Source organism: Geotrypetes seraphini, chromosome 1 (genome assembly GCF_902459505.1).
Source record: "Geotrypetes seraphini chromosome 1, aGeoSer1.1, whole genome shotgun sequence".
Lineage (NCBI taxonomy): Eukaryota > Metazoa > Chordata > Amphibia > Gymnophiona > Dermophiidae > Geotrypetes > Geotrypetes seraphini.
In genome coordinates this window covers 38,193,694-38,218,605 of record NC_047084.1, presented here as the reverse complement: position 1 = coordinate 38,218,605, position 24,912 = coordinate 38,193,694, and the positions used below count along the sequence as shown (strand labels likewise).

Sequence of the window (24,912 nt, the reverse complement as noted above, 5' to 3'; positions counted from 1 at the left end):
GATTCCCCAACTCCCCGACAATATCGGGCCAGGAGGGAGCCCAAGTCCTCCTGGCCACGGCGACCCCCTAACCCCACCCTGCACTACATTACGGGCAGGAGGGATCCCAGGCCCTCCTGCCCTCGACGCAAACCCCCCCTCCCCCCAACGACCGCCCCCCCAAGAACCTCCGACCGCCCCCCCAGCCGACCCGCGACCCCCCTGGCCGACCCCCACGACACCCCCAACCCCCTTCCCCGTACCTTTCTGTAGTTGGCCGGACAGACGGGAGCCAAACCCGCCTGTCCGGCAGGCAGCCAACGACGGAATGAGGCCGGATTGGCCCATCCGTCCCAAAGCTCCGCCTACTGGTGGGGCCTAAGGCGCCTGGGCCAATCAGAATAGGCCCGGGAGCCTTAGGTCCCTCCTGGGGGCAGGGCCTGAGGCACATGGTCGGGTTGGGCCCATGTGCCTCAGGCCCCGCCCCCAGGAGGGACCTAAGGCTCCCGGGCCTATTCTGATTGGCCCAGGCGCCTTAGGCCCCACCAGTAGGCGGAGCTTTGGGACGGATGGGCCAATCCGGCCTCATTCCGTCGTTGGCTGCCTGCCGGACAGGCGGGTTTGGCTCCCGTCTGTCCGGCCAACTACAGAAAGGTACGGGGAAGGGGGTTGGGGGTGTCGTGGGGGTCGGCCAGGGGGGTCGCGGGTCGGCTGGGGGGGCGGTCGGAGGTTCTTGGGGGGGGCGGTCGTTGGGGGGAGGGGGGGTTTGCGTCGAGGGCAGGAGGGCCTGGGATCCCTCCTGCCCGTAATGTAGTGCAGGGTGGGGTTAGGGGGTCGCCGTGGCCAGGAGGACTTGGGCTCCCTCCTGGCCCGATCGTGTCGGGGAGTCGGGGGGGCAAGAGGGCTTGGGCTCCCTCTTGCCCCGATCGTGTTGGGGAGTCGGGGGGGCAAGAGGGCTTGAGCTCCCTCTTGCCCCGATCGTGTCGGGGAGTCGGGGGGGCAAGAGGGCTTGGGCTCCCTCTTGCCCCGATCGTGTCGGGGAGTCGGGGGGGCAAGAGGGCTTGAGCTCCCTCTTGCCCCGATCGTGTCGGGGAGTCGGGGGGGCAAGAGGGCTTGGGCTCCCTCTTGCCCCGATCGTGTCGGGGAGTCGGGGGGGCAAGAGGGCTTGGGCTCCCTCTTGCCCCGATCGTGTCGGGGAGTCGGGGGGGGGGCAAGAGGGAGCCAGGCGGAGAGAGGGCAGTTAAGCGCAGTGCCTGCGCGGAAGGATGCAGCTCGGGCGACTTCGTTGTGTGAAACGAAGTTCGTTGTACGAATCAAGACATAAAGTTCGTTGTGCGCAGCGTTCGCTGTGCGAGGCGTCCGTTATGCGAGGCACCACTGTATTAAATTGATGTTTCTATTCAACACAATATGCTATTAAAGGTTCTGAGATATTTTTAGTATTTAAACAACTCCTATGTTCAGTTAATCTTGTAACCAAAGTTTTAGATGTGTGGCCAATATAATATGGACAGCATAATAAATAAATGACATTTTTGGACTGACATGAGGTGTGATGTCTCAAAGAATAATTTCTACCAAACTTATCTTGGAAAAATCGTAGCGTTAATCATGTCACGTGTTGAGCAGTGACCACAAGGATAATGCTTACCTTGTGTAACTTCAAAAGTATGATCAAAGCATTATTTAGAAGTATGACATAAAATGTCACTTGAATTTCTATTTCTGGAAAATGATAATATAAAGCGTTTTGATTCAAAACACGGTAAGGTCTTCAATAAGGCAAAATGTTTCTTAAATATCTTAGCTAAAGCAACTCGGATGTGTGAAAATCAATAATGTTAGAATATACACTTTCACAAAAACAATATGATAGATGTCACAAAAAAAAGTGAACAGTACTGCTACAGTTTCAATAAAGGGAGTTTCAAATGAATGGAGGAAAAAGCCTCAGACTGGAACCCTTCCACTACCACAATGGTGGTCCAAGGTGGTTGGGCGAACACCTCACTGGCAAAAAACCTCCAATCTTGCTCCCACAATATGTAAACTTAAAGCAGGGCTGTTTCGTGCAAAAAGATAGAGGAAATGTCCACTCATCTTCTCAGTTGATCGGTACACCGACGGTGGCCAGCGTTTCACATATCTGTTGCCTCAGGGTGTAAAGCGATCCGATCAAACTAAAACCAGAATACAGTGAAACTTTTATCAATAGACTGGATAGATGCACAGCTTCAAAAAATATAAAAATGTAAAAAGAAGCCACTGGGACATACCTTTAAACAGGACGCTGAACCGCATCTCATGATCAAAAGATGGCTGCGCCACGACTGTACTGGGTTTAATATAACTCTCCTGGGTAACAAACCCGGAAGTGAATACGCAGCAAAAGCGCTGCTGAGGGAGAATAAATGCTGACTCGTATAGAAAAACTTAACTAGATAACATTGAAGAATGACGTTGAAAAATGCAAGAACACTAGAAGACTAACAAACGAGCAGAGAGTGTATAGCTACAAATCTAAGTGAAAAATCCCTACCATTTTTTGTCATTTTACATATATTTTGTAGATTTTTATGTAACTATGTATATTTTTGTTTTTTATTTTTAATTTCAAACTGACTTAAATCTAGAAAAGCTGATGTAAAAGTTCAATAGAATAAACTCCACAAGTCTTGAATTCAGTCCATCTGGTTCTTCACTGTTTAGTCTATGAATCCACTGTTGTTCTGCCCGCAAGAGCCGCTGTTGTCTGTAATCTTCACTAATGTGATCAATCACACAACATTGTAAATCCACAAACTGTGATTACATTCCAAGCAATGTGTAACCATAGGTGCTTGTAATCTGTTGTTACGTATGCAGCTTTTGTGCTCCGTCACCCGTGTTTTAAAAGGGCGAGTGGTTTGGCCGACATAAATCTTCGGGCAAGGGCAGATAAAGACATAGACTATGAAGGTGGACATGCAAGAGGTTATATGTTTCAACTTGAAAGTTTGACCTGTTAACGGATGAATGAAAAAGTCTGAAAGTTCCAAAGTTATCGTGCAAGTGGAACATTTTCCACACTTGAAATGCTCTGTGGATTGAATTACTGATGGACATAAGTCCACTATGTCCGATGGGCTTAGAAGTTCTTTGAAATTCTTTTGCCGCGAATATGCTATCCTGAAGTGGATGTCTCTAAACGTGGGGTGGAGATCCATAAGTTTCCAATGTCGTCTCAATATCTTTGTGATGTTGTTGATGTTGGGAGAGTACTCCAAAACACAAGTAGCAATGTTCTCCTCTTGCTCAGTTTCCCGTGGGAGAAAAAGGAGATCCCTGTTGATGAACTTAGCTCTTTTGTAAGCTTTCTTTAGGACTGCTGGAGGGTATCCCCTACTCTTCAGTCGGGAGTACAGTTGTTTACTCTTGGATTTATAATCCAGGGTATCTGAACATAGCCGGCGATAGCGGAAAAACTGAGAAGTGGGCAGACTACGTTTTAAGGGGTTAGGATGGTTACTTGAAAAATTAAGAAACGTGTTCCTGTCTGTGTTTTTTCTGTATACCGTGGTTGTAATGAATCCACTCTCTTTGATGACTAAAACATCAAGAAAGGAGATCTGATCTGGGTGGCAGGTCATGCTAAACTGAACTTTCGGATGTCTAGAGTTTAACCACGTGTAGAAGTTGTCCAGATCATCTTAGGAGCCTTTCCAGACAACAAAAACATCATCAATGAAACGTAGCCACATCAAAATTTTGTCAGAAAAGGGATTGTTGATGATCCATGTGTTCTCAAATTTTTGCATAAAGAGGTTGGCAATTGAGGGAGCCATGGTCGCCCCCATGGCTACCCCTGACACTTGTTGAAAAAATCTATCCATGAATCGAAAATAATTCCTTTTCATGGCTAAAGACATCAATTGTATTATGAACTGAATGGGAATTCTGTTGTTGCTCAAATAATTTTGAAGAAATTCTTCTGCAATGATATCTTGAGAAATGATAGTGTATAATGACTTAACGTCAAACGTGACGAACAAAGTGATTTCCTCAGGGTGTACAATCTCTGAAAGTTTAATCAAAAAATTGAGAGGAATCCCTTAAATAGGAAAATCCTTTAGACACTATGGGATGAAGAAATATGTCCACAAAGGAGGATAGAGGCTCGAGAATAGAGCCTTTGCTGGATACAATGGGACGTCCTGGTGGATCCATTAGATTTTTGTGAGGAGGAGGATTTTTGTGTGGCGGAGACTACTGTACTGGGATTCAAGCGCAAGTTGGATGCACACCTTCTTGCATATCATATTGAGGGATACGGTAAAGTCAGGTCTCCAAAAAGGAGTACCTAAATGGGCCGCTGCGTGTGCGGAGCACCGGACTAGATGGACCTCGGTCTGATCCGGTGAAGGCGTTTCTTATGTTCTTATGGGGGCAGACTCTCGGCATTCCTTCAGGACCTGGTACACATCTCATCCAACTAGTAGGTTCTGGATGTTATTCAGTCCAGCTACAAACTGGAGTTTGCCTGACCTCTGGCAGATTGGTGTGTGGACTCTCCCGTGGGGGTGCCTGGACAAGGCAGTCAAAGTGCAGGCCACTTTACAAAGATTGTTGGATGTTCAGACCTATGGTCACAAAAGCTGGACACAATATTGGGTATTGTGCCACACGGAATGGAGGGACGGGGCTGAAACATGCAACATATAACTAATATGATATGGAGATAGCAGTGACAGTTCTAATGGTGTTGCAGAAAAACAAGATGTACCTCTAAACCAGTCATTAATATGCCTCATCTGGCAGGCCATTGCATACCAACGAATATTCAGTAAGCCATATCCCCCCATCTCCCTGGGAAGGCACATCCTGGATAGCGGCATGCATGGTCTTTTACCCCCCTCCCCCACCCGAGATAACGTTTTAGCCCTCTAGTAAGTTGGACGTTGTGAGCATGGGTCAACAATAGTGGGAGGACCTGAAACCTGTACAACCATTTGGGAAATAACACCATATTATATAGAGCCACCTATCCTGCCACTGACAATGTGAAAGTTGTCCAGATTTTAAGCAACTGCAATGTTTCCTCTAATAAGGGGGATATATTGCAAGTATAAATAGTAGTAACATCATGAGGAAGCCATACCCCCCAAGCATTTGACCAATGTAGGAGCCCACGAAAAGGGAAAATCACCCTCTCAGGTATCTTGTAAAGTAGCTGGGATAGCTAAAGCTTTTGATTTTAGACAATTCAGTGAGAAACCCGAGTAAAATTTAAATTCTTTGAGGGAGTACAGAAGATGAGTGATAGAATGACGCAGTTGAGTTAAGGTAAAGAGTAAGTCATCAGCAAACGCCAACACCTTTACCGTGTGTTCCGAAAAAGCTATGCCCATTACATCAGGATCTCTAGATACAGTTTGCAAGAAAGGTTTCAGATAGAGCAGAAAAGGAAGTGGGGACCATGGACAACCCTGTTGGGTGCCTCTTTCTGTTGGGAAGGTGTCTGTTATTTATATGCCACCGGTAATGCATATAAGGCTCTTAAGGCCTGAGCATACCAGCCAGTCACCCCCATGTAGTCCAATACCTGAACAAGTATGTCCAGTCCACCTGATCAAAGGCTCGAGCCGCATCCAAACTAATAACATGGGTATGGCTTGAGACTGTGCATGCACCAGGGCTAATATTGCCTTTCAAACATTCTGTACTGCCTGTCTACCCCACACAAAACCCACTTGTTCTGACCCAATTAGTCTCGGAAGAAAGGGAGAAAGCCTATCTGCTAAAATTTTGGCCAAAATTTTAATATCAACATTTAAGAGTGAAATGGGCCGGTAGGATTCTGGGGAGGACACCTCCTTACCTGGTTTTAAGATTAAGGTGATCAAAGCCTCATTGGCACCCAGGGGGAATTGGCCTTTGCCTGTAACATGAGCAAAATAGTCTCACAGGGACGGTCTAATCCGAGAAGATAACAATTTGTAAAATTCAGCAGTAAAGCCATCCAGCCCCGGAGCAGAATAATTCCGCTGGAGTTGGATAGCCCTCTGTAATTCTCTAATAGTAATGGGAATATTTAACGAGGCAACATCCTGGTCTGTCAATTTGGGCAGACCAGAGTCTACCAGATAATCTCCTATAAGAGGACCTGCTCCCTAATCCCTCCTCTCGTAAATATCCTGGAAATATTCCAGAAAAAGCCTTGCTATCTGATCAGTGGAATGTTGTAGCCACCCCAAACCATCCTTAAGTCCCAAGACAAATCTCTGTCTGCGTGCCCTTTTCGTTAATTGAGCTAGCAATTTCCCCGACCGATTCCCATACCAGTGATATTTAAACTTCTGATAAAACTGCATCTTAACCATAAGTTCATGTATATGGGAATTAAGAGCCGTCTCAATAGAGAGCAAAGTTTCCTTTGCCATAGGGGATAGTTGACTATTGTACTGACATTTAGCCACCGCCAAGTCCCATTCTAAGCAGAGGATTCCCCTAGACAACTATCGATTTCTAGCTATCACATAGGCAATGCAGTCCCCCTGGAGAACAACTTTAGCTGTACTCCAAAATTAGTCCGGGTCATGACGATATTGGCCATTAAACTCCCAAAACTCTTCCCATTTGGCTTGCAGAAAAGTGCTAAAGTGATCGTCCTGAAATAAGTAACTAGGAAAACGCCAACGCCCTGTGCCCTGCAGTCCAAAGCCCAGATTCACATATACCCAAATCAAAGAGTGATCCAATATAATTATGGGGCCAATGTCCGCAGAGTCAATATTAATAAAGGAACGTCAAGTGGTAAGAATATAATCTATCCTAGAGAGCGTTCCATGTGCACGTGACCTGTGAGTATAATCACGTTCATTTGCATGTAGCAAACGCCAAGGGTCAACCAAATCCAATGCTGCGCAATGATAGGGTACGCCACAAGTCGCCGTTCCTACCTGGGGGACTCCAGTAGCAGAACGATCTCTACTCTGATCTAGAACCTGATTATAATCCCCTGACAAATACACAGGATCAGCTACCCGCTCCAACAGCAAAGTGGTAATACGTTTAAAAAGTGATCATAAGCATTGGGTGAAATGAATAAGTACCCACTGTCAGGTGAAGCAACAAATAACGACCCTGCAGATCTCTCTCCACCAGGCATGCCTTATAGGGTACGGATTTGTTAATTAATACTGCCATGCCAGCTCGTTTCTGAGGGGCAGAAGCCGCATAGACTGTATCCACCCAGGATCTACCCAGCTTCTAAATCAGTGAGATGGGTTTTCTGCTGATTCAGTATTTTAGTTCTTTTAATTGGGGATGTTATTCCTGAAACATTCCAGGAAACAATTTGCATCGTGTTTGCTAAGAGCATAAAAGATGGTGTAAATGTACTATGTGTGAGTGCATCATAGACATTGAATCACCATGCCAGGCTCACAGCCAAACCCAGGATAGTCGAAATAAAGTCAGTGTAAGTCAGAATCTTAGAGTGCAAACTAGGCCCTCCAAAACCCTGCCCAATCCAGCGCAGAGAACCCAGGATCAGAATTCTCTCTGTAAATATCCTGGAATTGTCCAGTTGTCTCTTTTGTAATTCGCCCAGAACTGCAAGGTTGAGGCGGAATAGAAATCAGTAATGTAATGTAATGTTCAACCCAAGGCCGTGAAAACAAAACAAAGGATCTTTTCTCCCAAAAGCATGAAAATCAAACAGCGATAAGGTGCTCATAGTTATCCATAATACATTACACTTCACATCTTCCCCTCCCCACCATCCATCCTCCCTCCCCCCCAACACTCCCCCTCTTCCCCTTATCCTTCCAAACTGAACACATCAACAAACCCACTCCAAAGTGGATCTATAGGTGTTTAAGAGCACTGAAAGATGCCTCCCCGAGCCTCAAGTCACAACAGAAACAGTGCAAATAAAACCTGTAACAGAGACAGTCAGTGTTAATAGGAGGGGGGGGGGTGGGACCGCAGCAGAGGAAACAGCTCAAAGCACTGCACTGCAAAAAGCTGTAACCGCAATCTTCGGCTGAAGCTGTAAGGTAAACGGTTCGGGGAACACAGGTCTTCCCGGGGGGGGGGGTGTGCATAGTTTCGGGGAGGCCAGGAGGGAATCCGGATGCAGCACTTCCCGACTGACCCTCCCTCCTCGCCCTCTAAAACAGTTGCAGCAGTGGCCAGCAAGAGCTGCGCTGTCGCTTCTGCTTTAGGGGGCGAGGGGAGAGGGTCCGAATCGGGAAGCCGATTTTTTTAAAAATTTAAATTGATTTGAATCGATTCACCCAAAGTGAATCGGTGAACTGATTTGAATTGTGAATCGGGCAGCACTAGTTGCCAGTATAACGTTTTGATCCAATTGGTGAAATATGGTCCAAAATTGTACCATTGAAGGACCCTTAGCAGGAATGGCCATTCAACTCGATCAAATGCCTTTTCAGCGTCAATGGAGAGACCCACCACAGGATCCTGAAGCAATTTAACATGTACATTAATATGATGGAAAACTCGTAAATTATCTCCAATGTAGCGGTTTTTAATGAAACCGACTTGGTCTTTATGTATAAGAGAGGAAATTACTTTGTTGAGTCTTAGAGACAGAATTTTGGCCAGAATCTTATAATCTAAATTCAAGAGGGATATAGGTCTATAGTTTTTAACTAGGGTGGAGTCCCTGTCTGGTTTGGGGAAAACTATGATGGTGGCATCAGCGAAATTAAATTGGTTATCAGGAGTTTGATGTAGAAAGTTGTAGTAATTAAGCATATGTGGAGCTAAGAGATCATGAAATTTTTTGAAGAATTCGTTAGTGAACCCATCTGGTCCAGGTGCTTTGTTATTAGCCAAGGAGGAAATTGCCATTGCAATTTCTGAAGAAGAAATAGGAATGTCCAGTTCAGTTTTGTTGGAATCAGTCAATTGAGGATGATCTATTTTGTCAAGGAAAGAGTCAATAACTGAGTCTGGCGAGGAGAGTTCTGATTGGTAAAGATTAGAATAGACGTGTTCAAATTGTGCGGTGATCAAATCTTTCATGGTAACAATTTGTCCAGAGGTGTTTTGGATGGATGAAATATAGAGTTTCTTTGATTTTGTCTTGAGATATTTGGCTAAAGGTTTCCCCTTGACATCACCCATGTAGTGACCAGAGGCATGCAAGAACAGATCTTGCCTGGCTTTGTATGAGAGAATAGAGTTATATTCAAAATTTGTTGATAGACTAAGGAGTTATTTGTAGGAACAGACATGTGACTTAACTCTAGCAATTTGATAGATTGTTCAAGGTCTTTTTCTCTTTGGAGTTGGAGTTTCTTTTTCCAAGAGGAGAGTTTGATCAATTCTCCTCTAAGGGAGGCCTTATATGCTTCCCAGATAATAGCAGGGCAAATGTCAGGATCAGTAGAGTTAAGAGTAAAAAATTCAAATGTGAAAAGTTTAATTTTTTTCAGAAATCTCTTCGTCAAGAAGAAGATGATTATTAAGTCTCCATGTGGGGGTGCAGGAAGACAGAGAAGAGATAGCGAGGTGCAGAGAGATAGCCGTATGATCAGAGAGAGTAATTGGGTGGATGATAACATTAGTCAATGTATGGGTTAAAGAAGGAGAGATGAGAAAATAGTTGATTCTGGAGTAAGTATTATGCGGAGGGGAAAAGTGTGAGTATCCCTGCCCTTAGAGTTTAGTATTCGGCATGGATCAACAAAAGAGTAATTCTTTTTAAGATTGAGTAATTCCAGGAAAGATTTAGATTTGGACAGTTTGCACGAGGATGATCTATCTAAATAGAGATCTTAAGTTTGGTTGAAGTCGCCTCCAATAATTAGTGGACAGGATCAGTGTTCCCTCTAAGCGGGCGGGTGTTGTGAGCAAACTTTTTTCACTGTGAGCTAAAAATATCGGGCGCCAGCAAGTTATGAGCCAAATAAATATGTTGTCAAGGCATCAGGCCAGCTTAAGTTCCAGGCCAGTTATGGAACTGAATTTAAGATTTGTAGGTTCATGGGGACATACTCTAGTCCGTATAGTGTAACAGGAAAATTTACAAAGGGAAACTCTCTAAGGCAGTGTTCTTCAACCTTTTTACACCTATGGACCGGCGGAAATAAAATAATTATTTCGTGGACCAGCAAACTACTAAGACTGAAATTTTTTTTTAAAAACCATCGCCGCCCCGTCCCCGCAAGCTCGGTCCCAAAAACCATCTGATCCCATCCGCACAAGCCTCAAATAGTTATAATTTTATATTGAACATATTTTATTAAAGTATAAAAAGAAACAATATTCTATACAATTGTCATTTTATAAATACAAATAATACAGGGCAAAATCAACAAAACCCCTGTCTCCCCTCCCCTTCACATATATCCCCTCTACTATCAAGAAAACTGAATAAGCCAAATTATTACAGAATGCTACACAAATATCAAGTAACAGAATATCACAGTCACACATGACAGGAATGGTGTTAGGGGAGTGGAACTAGGGCAACTGCCCCCTGGTCAGAGAGAGCCCTAAGCCAGCTGGAAGCTAAAGAAGCACTGCCATCTCTCCTCCTGCCCCCCCCACCCCCCAATTTGGTCTAGCATCCATCATCTTCCTTCTGTTCCCCTCATGGTCTGGCATCTCTATCCTTCCCTCCCCCCTGTGGTTTTTAGCATATCTCTCTTCTCATTTCCTCCACTCAGATCTGATCATTCTCTACTCTCTCTTCCCTTTTCTTCTCTGGTCTTCCTTCTCTATTTTCTGCCTCCATCTAAATTAAATTCTTTCTTACTATTTAGTCCCGTTTCCCTCTTTTCACTGTGTCTACACACAGCTTGTCACCCCTTTCCCTCACCCCTCCATTATCTTACTATTTTCTTCCCCCTTTATTTATCTCCTCCTTCCATCCAGTATGTGTTCTTTCCCCACTTCCATTCAGCATCTGCTCTCCCCTCTCAACTGACATCCATCTGCCTTCTGCTCTCTCTCCCTTCTTCTCACTTCCATCATCTGTCCCCTTCTCTCTCTCTCTCATCTCCTCCATTCCATCATCTGCCCCTTCTCTCTCTCTCTCTCTCTCCCCCCCCCAACTTCCATCATCTGCCCCCCTTCCCCTCACCTTTGTGGGTCACTTTCTTTCCCCTGAGGGGGGCTCATGTCACAGGGGAAGCTTTGGCCGAGCAGAACCGCTTGATTGACAGTGGAACTTACTTGATTGATGTCGATGCGGGGGCCCGTTGCCGTTTGAAGGAAAAAAAAAAGGTGGAAAAAAGGAACCTGTAAAGGCGAGAGGAAGGGAAACCTCCAGGACAGCTGCTTTTTGCCCTCCTTCAGCGGCCCAAGAGTTCAGACCAGCAGCGGCAGCTCTGTATGCTTTTAACTTCGGCACAGAGCTGCCCCTAATCAATAGTTTAGCGCGGTTTCATGAGGCAGCCTCGGGGCCTTTGATAGCCGGCCCGCTTCGATGATGCGATGTGGGCCGGCCTAGCAAAGGCCCCGAGGCTGCCTTATGAAACCGCGCTAAACTATTGATTAGGGGCAGCTCTGTGCCGAAGTTAAAAGCATACACAGCTGCCGCTGCTGGTCTGGAGGTGCGGAGACAAGGCAGGAGGCAAACGCGGTGGAAGGCAGGAGTCCCGGCGAAGGCAGGAGTCCCGGCACAGCGACTGCAACAGGAAGTTGCAAGTCAGCTGACGCCGGCCTTTCGTTGCGGCGGGGACCGAATCCTTCGCGGACCGGCAAGATTTTGTTTGCGGACCGGCACCGGTCCGCCGGTTGAAGAACTATACTCTACACTGTGTGCGCTGTGACGAGAAACTTGTGCGCTGCGAGGTAATATTTTGTGCGCAAGCGCACGCCAGCGCAGCTTAGCGGGAACACTGAGGATAACAAGGAGGTTTGAAGTTCCCTGAAAAATTCTGGGTGATCTAGGATGGGAGCGTAGATGTTAAGAAAAACAAATTCAGATGAGTGCAACACAGCATGAATCAGGCACCATCTTTATTTATTTATTTATCTTTATTTATGATTTTTCAATAACATTTACAAGAAAATAAACTTATTAAAGAAATACAGCAGAATAAAGTTACCGTCAAAAAACAAAATTTTTGATAAGTAGAATAATTGTATAACCTTCCTTAGACCCCCAATAATCATAAGGGGAGTTACAGCCAGAATAAGAAGTACATTTCTTAATCAAAAGGAAATCAAAATTACTAAGGTAAGGCTATAACACTAAGGGCTCCTTTTACTAAGGTGCGCTAGCGTTTTAGCACGCGCTAACCCCGCGCTACATGAAAAATACTAACGCAAGCTCTATGGAGGCGTTAGCGTGTAGCGCGTGTGGCAATGTAACCGCTAGCGCACCTTAGTAAAAGGAGCCCTAAGTTTGCTATCAATTATTTCAATGCACCTGTGTCTGCTTCAGAAAGGATTTTAGCTGTTCTGGCAGAAAAAATACATACGTAATTTGTGCATATTTCACAACACACTTACAAGGGTAAGCTAGAAGGAAAGTTGCTCCCAAAGATTTAACTTCTTGTCTTAAGAGCAAGAACTGTTTCCTTTTTTCCTTAGTAGTCTTTGTTAAAGTATGCCCATATGCTTTTGCCATAAAAACAGAATTTTAGCAAACTTGAAGTATAGCTTCATAAATGAGTTCAAGTCTTGTTGAAAGACGAAAGATATCGATAATGTTGTTCTTGCAGTTAACTCAGAGACAGATTCCTCAAGAACAGCAGATAAGGTTCTCAAATCAATCTGTGAGGATTGAATATTTTCCCCTTCCCTAATCTCGTGGGAATTTTTTTACAAAGATTAGCAGATAGTAAATTTTATTTAAAGGGGATATAAATTAAGAAGAGTAACTCAGTACCTCCACCAGATATTTTTTGAACATATACGGGGAAATCCCAAGGGACTTAGGAAAGTTCAAAATTCTCACATTCAACTGTCGGTTGTAATTTTCAATATTTTCTATCTTTCGTTATAACATCGCGCTATCTTTTATCGCGGCAGTTCTATAAACTTTTAATGATTGTACCTCAGTTTGCAATTTTATAATTGAATTTTTAGTTTTAGTGTTCATCTGTTCAAAGATTTTGGTGGTATTATCTAGCTTGGTTCCAACAGCCTGTACCTCTTCTGTCTTCTTCGTTATGGCGATGTCCAGTTGCTGAAGCATCTTAAGAATTGCTGATAGTGTCCTCATTAGCAGGGAAAGGATCCCCGAAGCTGGTCCGCATCGGCAGAAGGTCATCTGCCATGGATCCTCCCTCTATGATAGGGTTGGGTGCATCCTCAGCCTCCCTCCCTTCCACTTCCAGGGCAGCCGCGCCACTGGACAAGGAGGCGGGACAACCGTTGTGGGCGAGAGCATGATCTCCTGCCCCAGCGAGGTCGAGTCTTCTCCACTTGGTCTTGCAGCAGGACTAAACTCGCCCGTTCTCGAGCAAACTGCTGGCATGCACTGCTCCAAAGTTTGCTGAACAAAGGCAGACAAGGGTGTTGAGGGTAGGCACCCTCACACTACCTTTTATTTTGGTATGCAGCATTTTAGTAATAAAGTGTGGATGAACAGCAACGAGAGCGTTCTCTGCACTGCCAGATTAGCACAGCCATCTTGGCCACTCCCCGTCCCCTATAAAGCCTATTTTTTAAAAGGAATTTTTACTTTCTAATGCTTTTCCATTCAGTAGTTGCTAATAGATATAAATTTAATTTCTTTAGAGCTTCAGTATATTTTTGAATGAGAAGGATAATGAATTCAAAATGTAATAATTTTTTATGGTGATTCAATATACACTTTTTCCCTTTCTATTACATTTTATTTTTTATATTTTTACTTGGAAACTGCTTAAATATCTTTTCTGTGAGCAGTATATCAAATAAAAATCAATTATGATTTGCAAATATTGATGAAAATGATTACCACCTCACTGCAGTAAGTATAGATGAGATTAATTAATAACCTTGAATAAATTTGTCTTCTCCCTTACCTTTATGGTTGTAAAACGCTTATTATTTGATAGGCGAATAATCAAAAATTTTAATAAATTTGGAAACTTGGAACCTTACTGACAAGTAACTGAATGAATTGTTTTCATACCAGAACATAGACAAACCCACACTAAATATCAGTTATGGGAAATGAAGTGCAATCCTAAATCATCCATTAATTTAGCCAAAGATTTTTTTTATTTTTAAATCAGACATTTTGGGCCTGATTTGATTTTGTATAGGACACCCGTTCTCGGCAGCTGCCTAAGCGGCTTTTGAGAATTCTACATGGGTATCCTATACAGAATCACCCAACCACCCTGATTCTCTAACCAGCATCTATGTCACAGACATCGTTTAGAGAATTGCATTGCCACTGAGCTGATCATTTTCATCAATATTTGCAACCAACTATAGACCAGTAGCATCCATTCCACTTTTGTAAAAATCATGGAAGGATTGGTACATACCCAACTGATGGAATATCTTGATCAGTTCTCTCTTTTGCATGAAACTCAATCTGGTTTCAGACCTCTATTTAGCACCGAGACAGTAATTGCGGCCATCTTGGATAATTTACGCTCCTTGTTCAGTAGGGGCCTTAATGCACTGATTATGCAATTTGACACGAGCTCTGCCTTTGACCTAGTGGACCATGGGAAACTGTTACAATGCTTAGACACAATTGGTATCAGAGGCGAGGTGCTAGACTGGTTCCGAGGTTTCCTTACATCCCACACTTATCAAGTACGCTTTTACTACAATCTATCTGAAACCTGGAGTAATCCATCCGGCATTCCGCAGGGGTCTCCACTGTCCCCACTGCTTTGCAATGTTTACATGTCATCACTAGGTGTGCAATTGTCCCAACAGGATAAAATTATTTAGTTAGACAGATGACTTCACGATCATTATCCCATTCACGACCTCCCTATCCGAAGTCACTCGTATGGCAACAGAAGTACTAAATGTGATGGAACAGTGGATGTCTGAATTTAGATTGAAACTAAACTCAGAAAAAACTAAATTCTTTGTAGCCTCACCACACCTACTTGACACTAAAAATTCGCTACGCATCAACAAACTCAGTTACCCTATCCAATCTACTATGAAAGTACTGGTGTAATACTAGACCAGGGCCTAACCATGAAAGGCCAGGTGGACTCTTTGGTCAGAAAGGGTTTTTTTTAATTCTCTGGAAGCTTGGGTCCATTAGAGCATATTTTGATGCTTCATCATTCAGAATTCTGGTACAATCCCTTATACTGAGCCAACTTAAATATTGTAATATAGCCTATCTAGCAATTTCCCAGAATTTGCAACAATTTCCCAGAATTTGCAACAATTACAACTGGTGCAGAATGTGGCGATCAGGATGATTTTGGGTCTGAAGAAGTTCAACCATGTAACTCCTTCCTACCAACTCCTGCATTGGCTGCCGATGGAGGCACGTGTGAAGTTTAAATCTGGATGTTTCTGCTTTAAGGTACTTTTCGGCCTAGCCCCCAGATATATAACCACCCTTTTCTCTTTCTCAACCAATCGACTTAAGAGAAGCTCATACTTGAATTTTGTTTCTCCAACGGTTAAAGGATGTAAATTTAAAAGACATCATCAACATCTCTTCTCATATCAGGCAGCATTATGGGGTAAAGATCTGAAACAATTACTCATGCACACGAATACTTATGGGGAATTTAGGAAACACCTAAAAACATATTTGTTCCTAAAGTACTTAGGCAGCTACACTGAACAATCTTTCCCCACAATAACTGACCGCTAAATCTTAACTCTGTTAGTACTACTCAATCTGTAACTTCTTAATCATTGCAGATGATACCAAGATTTGTAACAGAGTAGACACCGAAGAGGGAGTGGAAAATATGAAAAAGCATCTGCAAAAGTTAGAGGAATGGTCTAATGCCTGGCAACTAAAATTCAATGCAAAGAAATGCAGAGTAATGCATTTGGGGATTAATAATAGGAAGGAACCGTATATGCTGGGAGGAGAGAAGCTGATATGCACGGACGGGGAGAGGGACCTTGGGGTGATAGTGTCCGAAGATCTAAAGGTGAAAAAACAGTGTGACAAGGCAGTGGCTGCTGCCAGAAGGATGCTGGGCTGTATAAAGAGAGGCGTAGTCAGTAGAAGGAAGAAGGTGTTGATGCCCCTGTACAGGTCATTGGTGAGGCCCCACTTGGAGTATTGTGTTCAGTTTTGGAGACCGTATCTGGCGAAAGACGTAAGAAGACTTGAGGCGGTCCAGAGGAGGGCGACGAAAATGATAGGAGGCTTGCGCCAGAAGACATATGAGGAGAGACTGGAAGCCCTGAATATGTATACCCTAGAGGAAAGGAGAGACAGGGGAGATATAATTCAGACGTTCAAATACTTGAAGGGTATTAACGTAGAACAAAATCTTTTCCAGAGAAAGGAAAATGGTAAAACCAGAGGACATAATTTGAGGTTGAGGGGTGGTAGATTCAGGGGCAATGTTAGGAAATTCTACTCTACGGAGAGGGTAGTGGATGCCTGGAATGCGCTCCCGAGAGAGATGGTGGAGAGTAAAACTGTGTCTGAGTTCAAAGAAGCGTGGGATGAACACAGAAGATTTAGAATCAGAAAATAATATTAAATATTGAACTAGGCCAGTTACTGGGCAGACTTGCACGGTCTGTGTCTGTGTATGGCCGTTTGGTGGAGGATGGGCAGGGGAGGGTTTCAATGGCTGGGAGGGTGTAGATGGGCTGGAGTAAGTCTTAACAGAGATTTTGGCAGTTGGAACCCAAGCACAGTACCGGGTAAAGCTTTGGATTCTTGCCCAGAAATAGCTAAGAAGTAAAATAAAATAAAATAAATTTAAATTGAATCAGGTTGGGCAGACTGGATGGACCATTCAGGTCTTTATCTGCCGTCATCTACTATGTTACTATGTTATTGTAAACCGCAGAGAACTTCACGATCCTGCGGTATATAAACTGTTATTATTATTATTATCGTAGTAAGGGAATCTCCCTGCCACGATCAGCTGAAAGGCAGGGAACCCCCTGAGCCCCACCTCTAGTTGGCCAGCAGGAGGAATGCCCACTCTCTTCTGCCGCCATCCTGACCCCCGACCCCCCCCACACACACTTACTGTCTGCAGCAAGAGGGATGCCCAAAACCTTAATTCCCAGCAGGAGGAATACCCACTCCCTCCTGCCATCACCCGCCCGAACCCCCCCTCCCCTGGTACCTTTAACAGGAAGGCCAGCCTGGATGCACCAGGGAGGGGCCTAAGGCTCTGATTGGCCCAGGCGCCTAAGGCCCTTCCCAGTGCATTCTGGAATGCACCATGAGTAGCCTAAGACTCCGATTGACCAGATACCTAAAACTATTCCCATGGGAAGAATCTGGGGATCTGGCCTGGGAAGATTCTGGTTGGCCCAGGTGCTATGGGAGGGGCTTTAGGCATCTGGTCCTATCTAGAGAGTTGCGCGGGGACAGAAATCCCACCCGTCCCCACCAAAGTCCCACCCGTCCCCATGAGGAATCCCTCCGTCCCCACCCGTCCCCGCGAGGAATCCCCTCCGTCCCCGCCCGTCCCTATAAACTTCAGAAATAGTTATTTCATTTAATTATGCTACTGAATTAAAGGCTCTGGTAGAAACCCATTTACAAATAAGCAAAAAGACTTTATTAATTTGGAAATATTAATTGGGAAGAATACAAACTTTGTAAACGGGTTTCTACCAGAGCCTCTAATGTTTATAAAATTTTATCAACACAACTAATATACTACTTTATCCTGAAGCAAAAAAAAAAAAAAAGAAATAGAATTATTTTCCTACCTTTGTTGCCTGGTTTCTGCTTTCCTCATGTTCTCATTTAATTCCTTCCATCCACTCTCTCTCTTCCTTCTGTGTCTTCCATTTGCTCTGTTACTGTGCCTCTCCTTTTCTCCCCCCCTTCCAAATTGGTCTGGCACCCATCTTCTTTCCTCCGCTCCCCCCATAGTCTGGCATCTCTGTCTTCTTCCCTGCCAGCGTCTTCTCCCCACTCTCTCTTCCCCATTTCCTTTCAGCGTCCTTCACCCCCCATCTTCCCCATGTCCTTTCAGCGTTCTTCTCCCTCTCTGTCTTCCCCATGTCCTTTCAGCGTCCTTCTCCCCCCCCATCTTCCCCATGTCCTGTCAGCGTCCTTCTCTCCCCCATCTTCCCCATGTCCTGTCAGCGTCCTTCTCCCCCCTCTGTCTTCCACATGTGCTTTCAGTGTCCTTCTCCCCCCTCTATCTTCCCCATGGCCTTTCAGTGTCCTTCTCCACCCCCCCGTCTTCCCCATGTCCTGTCAGCGTCCTCCCCCCCCATCTTCCCCATGTCCTGTCAGCGTCCTTCTCCCCCCTCTGTCTTCCACATGTGCTTTCAGTGTCCTTCTCCACCCTCTGTCTTCCCCATGGCCTTTCAGCGTCCTTCTCCACCCCCCACCCCTTTGTCTTCCCCATGTGCTTTCAGCATCCTTCTCCCCCCCCCGTCTTCCCCATGGCCTTTCAGCGTCCTTCTCCCCCCTCAGTTTTACCCATTTCCCTTAAGCGTCTTTTCCTCTCCACTCCACCTTTCCTCCCTTTCTCTCTCCCTGCCCCCTTACCTTCGTGGCGCTTCCCCGCCCGACCAACAGAACAGGCCCGGTCCGACAAACCTCCCTGCCCTTATCCGCGAATCTAAATTACCTTCTTACAGCTGCTGTAAGAAGGTAATTTAGATTCGCGGCTACAGGGCAGGGAGGTTTGTCGGACCGGGACTGTTGTCAGTCGGTCGGTCGGGGAAGTGCCACAATAGTAAGGGGACATGGCCGGCTGTGCTGCACCCGGGGCGGACCGCCCCCCTCCCTTGGTAGTCACTCGAGCTGCGAGGCTACTCTCCTTCTCCCTACCTGCTCTGCTTGCAGCACAGAGCCGAACGGAAGTCTTCCTGACGTCAGCACTGACGTCGGGAAGACTTCTGTTCGGCTCTGTGCTGCAAGCAGAGCAGGTAGGGAGAAGAAGAGCCGCGCGACTGAGTACATCCAGCCCCACGGGATCCCCGTGACCCGAAGGGGGAACCCGTGGGATTCCCGTCGTCCCCGTTCCGTGCAGCTCTCTAGTCCGATCAGGGACTTAGGCCCCTCCCCGGTGCACCCCAGGATGCACTGGGAAGGGGCAGCCCTGCCGGCCCGAAGGAATAGACATTCCTCTGACCATGATTCCTCTGATCATGTTGAAGGTATAGTAGGGGTCCTGGTAGGCTTTAGGGATGGGGGTTTGGGTGTTCTCAGCAGGAGGGAGTGGGGATCCCTCCTGCCGGGGATTGTTTCACAGTTTGTGGCAGGAGAGAGAGGGCATCGCTCCTGCTAAGGACAGTGGGGCAGGAGGGACTAGGCATCTTTCCTGCCAGCTTACTTGTGGTGAGGCTCTGGGGTTCCCTGCTGCTCAGCCGATCGCAGCATGGAGATTTCTTTGTTGCGATCAGTTTAGTGGCCTCATCTAATTGAAATGTAGACCAGCATTTCAATGGCCTACATTTAAGGCATCTATTGCAGCCCTAGGGAGACACCTAGAGCAGCTTAAGCTGGTCTAAGGCCACTTTCGGGCAAAACCACACTCATCCTTGGGCGAGCATCTCCCTCAATCGTGATAGACACCTACAGTGCTCGGAATAGGCGGCCTGCCTCCGGGGGAGAGGGGGGGGGGTTGGGTTTTTTAAAAATAGAAAACACGCTTCCTGATTGGCTGGTTAGACGGCAGTAGGAAGTCTATCGCTGCCTATAGTTGGAACACCTTTTATATAATATGGCCCTTTATGTTCTGCTTTTTCACTTACTAGGATTCAAGGCATTCTATAATTTGTTTAAAATAATTTTTATTGTGAACCAGCAGGAAACAAAGCTCAAGATAAAATACAAAATACTTAGAGCAAGAACAATATACATAGCTAACATTCGCCATAGAAGAATATAGTTGGTACACTACAATTTCCACCAAAGTAACCCTAACCAACTCCTTCATTCTCCCCAACTCTCCCTTCCTTTTCCCATCCTTCCAACCCTATTTGATTCCATCTTTCATATACCTCTTTCCATACCTAAAATCTGTATGTTATAATTTAACAAGACAAGAGTCTACTGCAGGCATAGTCAAAGTGGTCCAGAAAGGTTCTTATGTTCCCTGAAGCTGCTGTCCAACCAGTGACTCCCAATCCTTGATTTTACGCCTCTTCATTACATTACATTACAGATTTCTATTCCGCTATTACCTTTCGGTTCAAAGCGGATTACAATAAGAGTTGTGTAGGGAAGGGTTACAAAGTTAGATCAGAGATCGTTTCTGAGAGAGGGAGAGGTAGGATCAGGAGTAGGTAGGAGGGAGGTATTCGTGGTATTAGGCTTTACTCAGGGATTTCTTCAAGAGTATGGTTTTTATTTCTTTTCTGAACCTCTTGTAGTCAGGGGTTGATATCAATAGGTTGGAGATTTGGTTATCTAGTTTTGCTGCTTGAGTGGCTAGTAAGCCGTCGTAAAGTTTTTTCTGTTTTACTTCCTTGATTGTGGGGTGGGTGAAAGGAGTGTGTGTTATTTTTATGCCTGGTAGAGGTAGTTTAGATAAGGCGGTTGTTTAGGTAGATTGGGCTGTCCCCGTTTATAGTTTTAAATAGTATACAGTAGAATTTAAATTGTATTCTTTCTTGGATTGGAAGCCACTGTGAATCGATGTATGCCTCAGTGATGAGAGTGGAAATAATAAGGGTTCTCCAATGTTGCCTTGTTGGGCCATTAGAAAAAATCCAAATGGTCATTAACGCCTTGAGCACCAATAACGAAGTCCACCTCAAAAATGTTCGAAGCCTTTTGCTAGCTGAAACTGGAATAGTGGCTAAGCCTATCACTGTCTCAGGCATAGCCGTCAACCCAGTGGACCAAATACTGGAAACAGATTGAAAAAGCTGCCTTTAAAACTCCTGAGGCAGGTCCAAAACATAAGTCCAAGGTTGACCTCCTATGTGCCACATTTGCAACAGGCAGAGAAGTGTCAGATTTTCATCAAATGAGCTCTTTTTATGTGACGCACAAAGTCTCATGTTAACACTGCAGGGTTTTAGCATCAAAAGGGAAACCTGCAAATAGTTTCTTTCTTTTGCAGGTGGTCTCAGCTCTTCACATCACCCAAGAGATTTATTTGCCCACTTTTCACCCTACGGGATCGGTTACACAGGACAGGATTCTGCAGAGGCTCGAGGTGCGAAGAGTTTTACTTTACTATCTGGAAAAGGACTAATGATTCATGTCTATCCAACCCTCTTTTTGTGCTGACCAGTCATTCAAGACAAAGCAGGCCTGCTTCCCAGGCTTCAATTTGTAGATGAATTCGCTTGGCAAGTAGTTCTTCCTACATTGCCTGCAGCGAACAGCCATCTATTTCTCTCAAAATGCAGTCGACCAGAACTGTGACTGCCTCTTGATCTGAGTCCCAGGCAGTTCCAACCAATGAAATCTGTAGAACATCTACTTCGTCTACTTTCTATACCTTTACAGGTTCTACAGAGTAGCGGCTCAAGAGGATGCCACATTTGGGGCCTTGGGCAGGGTCATCTGTCCCTTCATAGATGTCAAGCACTGCTTTGGTATGTCGCTTCAGTACAAAATCCTATGTTTTTGCAACAAAATGAAAGATTAAGTTCTTAGCTCGATTAATCTTCCTACTGTTATAAGACTTAGGATTCTATACAGCACGCCTTGTGCAGTTGTTCGATTCACCTGATTACTGCCTCGGACATTCCTAGTGTCCGTCATGAGACGACTTCCACTGTCAGTGTGTTAAGCATGTAAGAAAAAAAATTACAGAACAAGAATTTATTAAGAGCAACACTGTTGTTATTGAACCTTGAAGTTTCTTATACAGTAGTGCTAGTTGCACACAACAGGTTGGTTCATGGATACTCCTAAGTTTTGAGTTCCTGTTGATTATTGTTCTTTATTCATGTGTTAAAGAGCAGAAAAGAAATGTATGTTGTCTCTGGGGAAGACCCCAGGCTCCTCTGTTCTTCTGTTTCAGTGGAGTTCGATTGCTTTGATACTAACTGAAGAGGGAGCTATTCTCCACTGATGAAGGGGAGGAGTTGCAACATCCCACTCCCTCCTGTAACATCCTTCTGCCAAATTTGTGACTAGAGGAGGAGAACAGCTTCCATATAGGATCCTCTGTCTTATAACAGAAAGAAGATTATCTACATAAGAACCTAAACTTCCAGGAAAATAAACATTTAATAATCCCAAGTCCCCCCTCTCTCTTTAGGTAATACTGTAGTACTTAAGGAGAGCCTAGGGTGGTACCCCTGCCAAAAGTATTATAATATTGAATTCAGTCACTTTTCATCTTTAGTTTTGAAATACAACATCTGGAAAACATATAACTACCTAGGGGCTATAAACATGTTAAAAAGATTAATTCTACCCACTAGAGAAAATGGGTATGCTTGACAAAAATGTAATTTAGCTTCTGTGTCTTACATTAATAGAATATAACTCTGAAAGATTCTTAGGTATTTTAAAACTGGACCCTGGCCACTGGAGTTGAAATTCCCCTGTCCAATCTCTTTGCATGAAAGAGGAACTTGATAGGGCTAAATATTCTCAAAACTGACACATTTCGATCACTAAATTGAAAATAAAATAATTTTTCTTACCTTTGTTGTCTGGTAATTTCATGAGACTCTGGTTGCACTTTCTTCTGACTGTGCATCCAATATTTCTTTCTTTCTGCCTCCTGCACACTTCTTCTCCTCTAGACCTCATTCCCTTCACCCAACCAACATCTCTTTCTGTCCATCCATGAGTCCAACTTTTTTTCCTCTCTCCTCCACCTACATTGGCAACATGCCTCCCTCTCTCTCACACTGTCCTTCTCTCATTCCCTCCTTTGCTGCAAAGGGAGTGGGGGAAAGAGAGAGATCCAGGGTACATCTCTCCCACTCCCTCTACTTCCCCTGTCCAATCTCTTTGCATGAAAGAGGAACTTGATAGGGCTAAATATTTGTCCAGATTCAGCTTGAAACATGACAAGAAACCATATTCCTCCAGTAATTCTATAGCATTCCTGTGGATCTAAGGATCCACAGGAATCAACAATGAGTCATCAGCAATTCTAATATTTTTAACATAAAGCTTAAATCTTGATCCTATTGACATAACAAAAACATAAAAGCCTTCTTCTATACCACATAACAGTAAAGATCCATGCGGTCTACGAAAGTAAGGAGACATTCAAGATTAATACATTCAGTTATCCAAAAATTTAGTGAACAAATAGGTTTTTAAGTGTTTCCTAAACTGTTGATACAAACCAGCGTTAGAGATCAGGGAATTTAAATCTTTATCCCAAGAAGCTGCTTGTTAAGCTAAAAGATGTTGGTATTATTTCTTGTATTTACATCCTTTGACTGAAGGGAATGAGAAAAATTTAATTAATCGTCTTGAACGCTTTACATTAACAAAAGTAAAGGAATCTACTAAATAGCTAGGAATAAGACTGAATAGTAATTAGCAGATGCAACTGAACTTAAACATCACCCGAGCCTCCACCTGATTTCAATGCAACTCATGCATAAAAGGAGTGATTGTACTGTTTTAACATGCTGCTCAGGTTACAACTTCTGTCTCTGTGCAGACAGAAAACGTTACCCAGGCAGATGGCGTAATTCCATGTACAAGCCTGAATCCCTCATGGAGGAAGTAAAAGAACTAAGAGCAGAGGTGGCAAGGCTTTAAAAAAAGCTAACTTTGTTAGGATGGGGGATTTAAGTCAAGGAATTGTTGTCTGGGTGGGAACGTCTGGAAGGAGTGGAAATGCAGTGGGCAAAACTGAAAGGAGTGATTGTAAGGGCAACAAACCTTTTTGTGAGACAAGTAAGTAAAAGTAAGAGGAAAAGAATGCCGCTTTGGTTCTCAAAAGTAGCAGCTGAGAAGGTAAGGAATAAGATGTTAGCTTTCATAAACTACAAAAAAATCGCAGAAAGAGGAAGATAGGCAAAAATATCTGGAAAAGTTAAGAGAGGCTGGTCATGTAGTCAGGAAAGCAAAGATGCAAATGGAAGAAAAATAGCTGACACAGTAAAATGGGGAGACAAGACATTTTTTAGATACATTAGTGATAGGAAGAAGTGCAAAAGTGGAATTGTGAGACTCAAAGGTGAGGGGGAGGAATATGTAGAAGTTGATAAAGAAAAGGCCAAATTGCTTAACAAACATTTCTGTTCTGTGTTCACGGCTGAAGCGCCGGTAGCGGGACAATGGAAGACAAACGTGAATAGGGATGGAGGAGTAACAGACCTTGATCGATTTTTCAGAAGGCTGTTTTCGTGAGGAGCTAACTAAAATAAAGGTAGACAAAGCGATGAGGCTGGAAGGTGTACATCCGAGGATGCTGAAGAAACTTAGGGAAGTTCTGGTAGCTCCGCTGACTGACCTTTTCAATGAGTCTCTAGTCGGGAGTGGTACCAGAGGACTGGAGAAGGGCAGATGTGGTCCCTCTTCACAAAAGTGGAAGTAAGGAAGAAGTAGGGAATTACAGGCCGGTAAATCTGACTTCTGTGGTAAGCAAATTAATGGAAACACTTTTAAAACAGAAAAGGGTTAAGTTTCTGGAATCATGTGGATTACAGGACCGGAGGCAACATGGATTCACTAGAGGTAGGTCTTGTCAGACAAATCTGATCAATTTCTTTGACTGGGTGACCAGAAAATTGGATATAGGATGTGCGCTAGATGTGGTGTATTTAGATTTTAGCAAAGCCTTTGACAGTGTTCCACACAGATGTCTAATAAATAAACTGAGTGCCCTTGGGATGGGTCCCAAAGTGACGAGCTCGGTCAGGAACTGGTTGAGTGGAAGGCGACAGAGGGTAGTGATCAATGGAGATCGCTCTGAGGAAAGGGATGTTACCAGTGGTGTG

The 24,912-nt window shown here is 44.4% G+C and overlaps 1 protein-coding gene across 6 annotated transcripts in view; it reads left to right on the top strand.

Annotated features, from left to right (window-relative positions):
- Positions 1 to 24,912, top strand: part of SREK1 (splicing regulatory glutamic acid and lysine rich protein 1) — a 324,223-nt gene that overhangs the window by 158,506 nt on the left and 140,805 nt on the right. For 5 of the 6 annotated variants that reach the window (XM_033930011.1, XM_033929984.1, XM_033929975.1 and 2 more), the window contains one exon: positions 21,105 to 21,200. The exons of the other annotated variant lie outside the window; for it this stretch is intronic. In XM_033930011.1, coding sequence (XP_033785902.1) covers positions 21,105 to 21,200 — 96 coding nt within the window. The remainder of the gene's footprint in view (positions 1 to 21,104; positions 21,201 to 24,912) is intronic. 6 annotated transcript variants of the gene reach the window in all.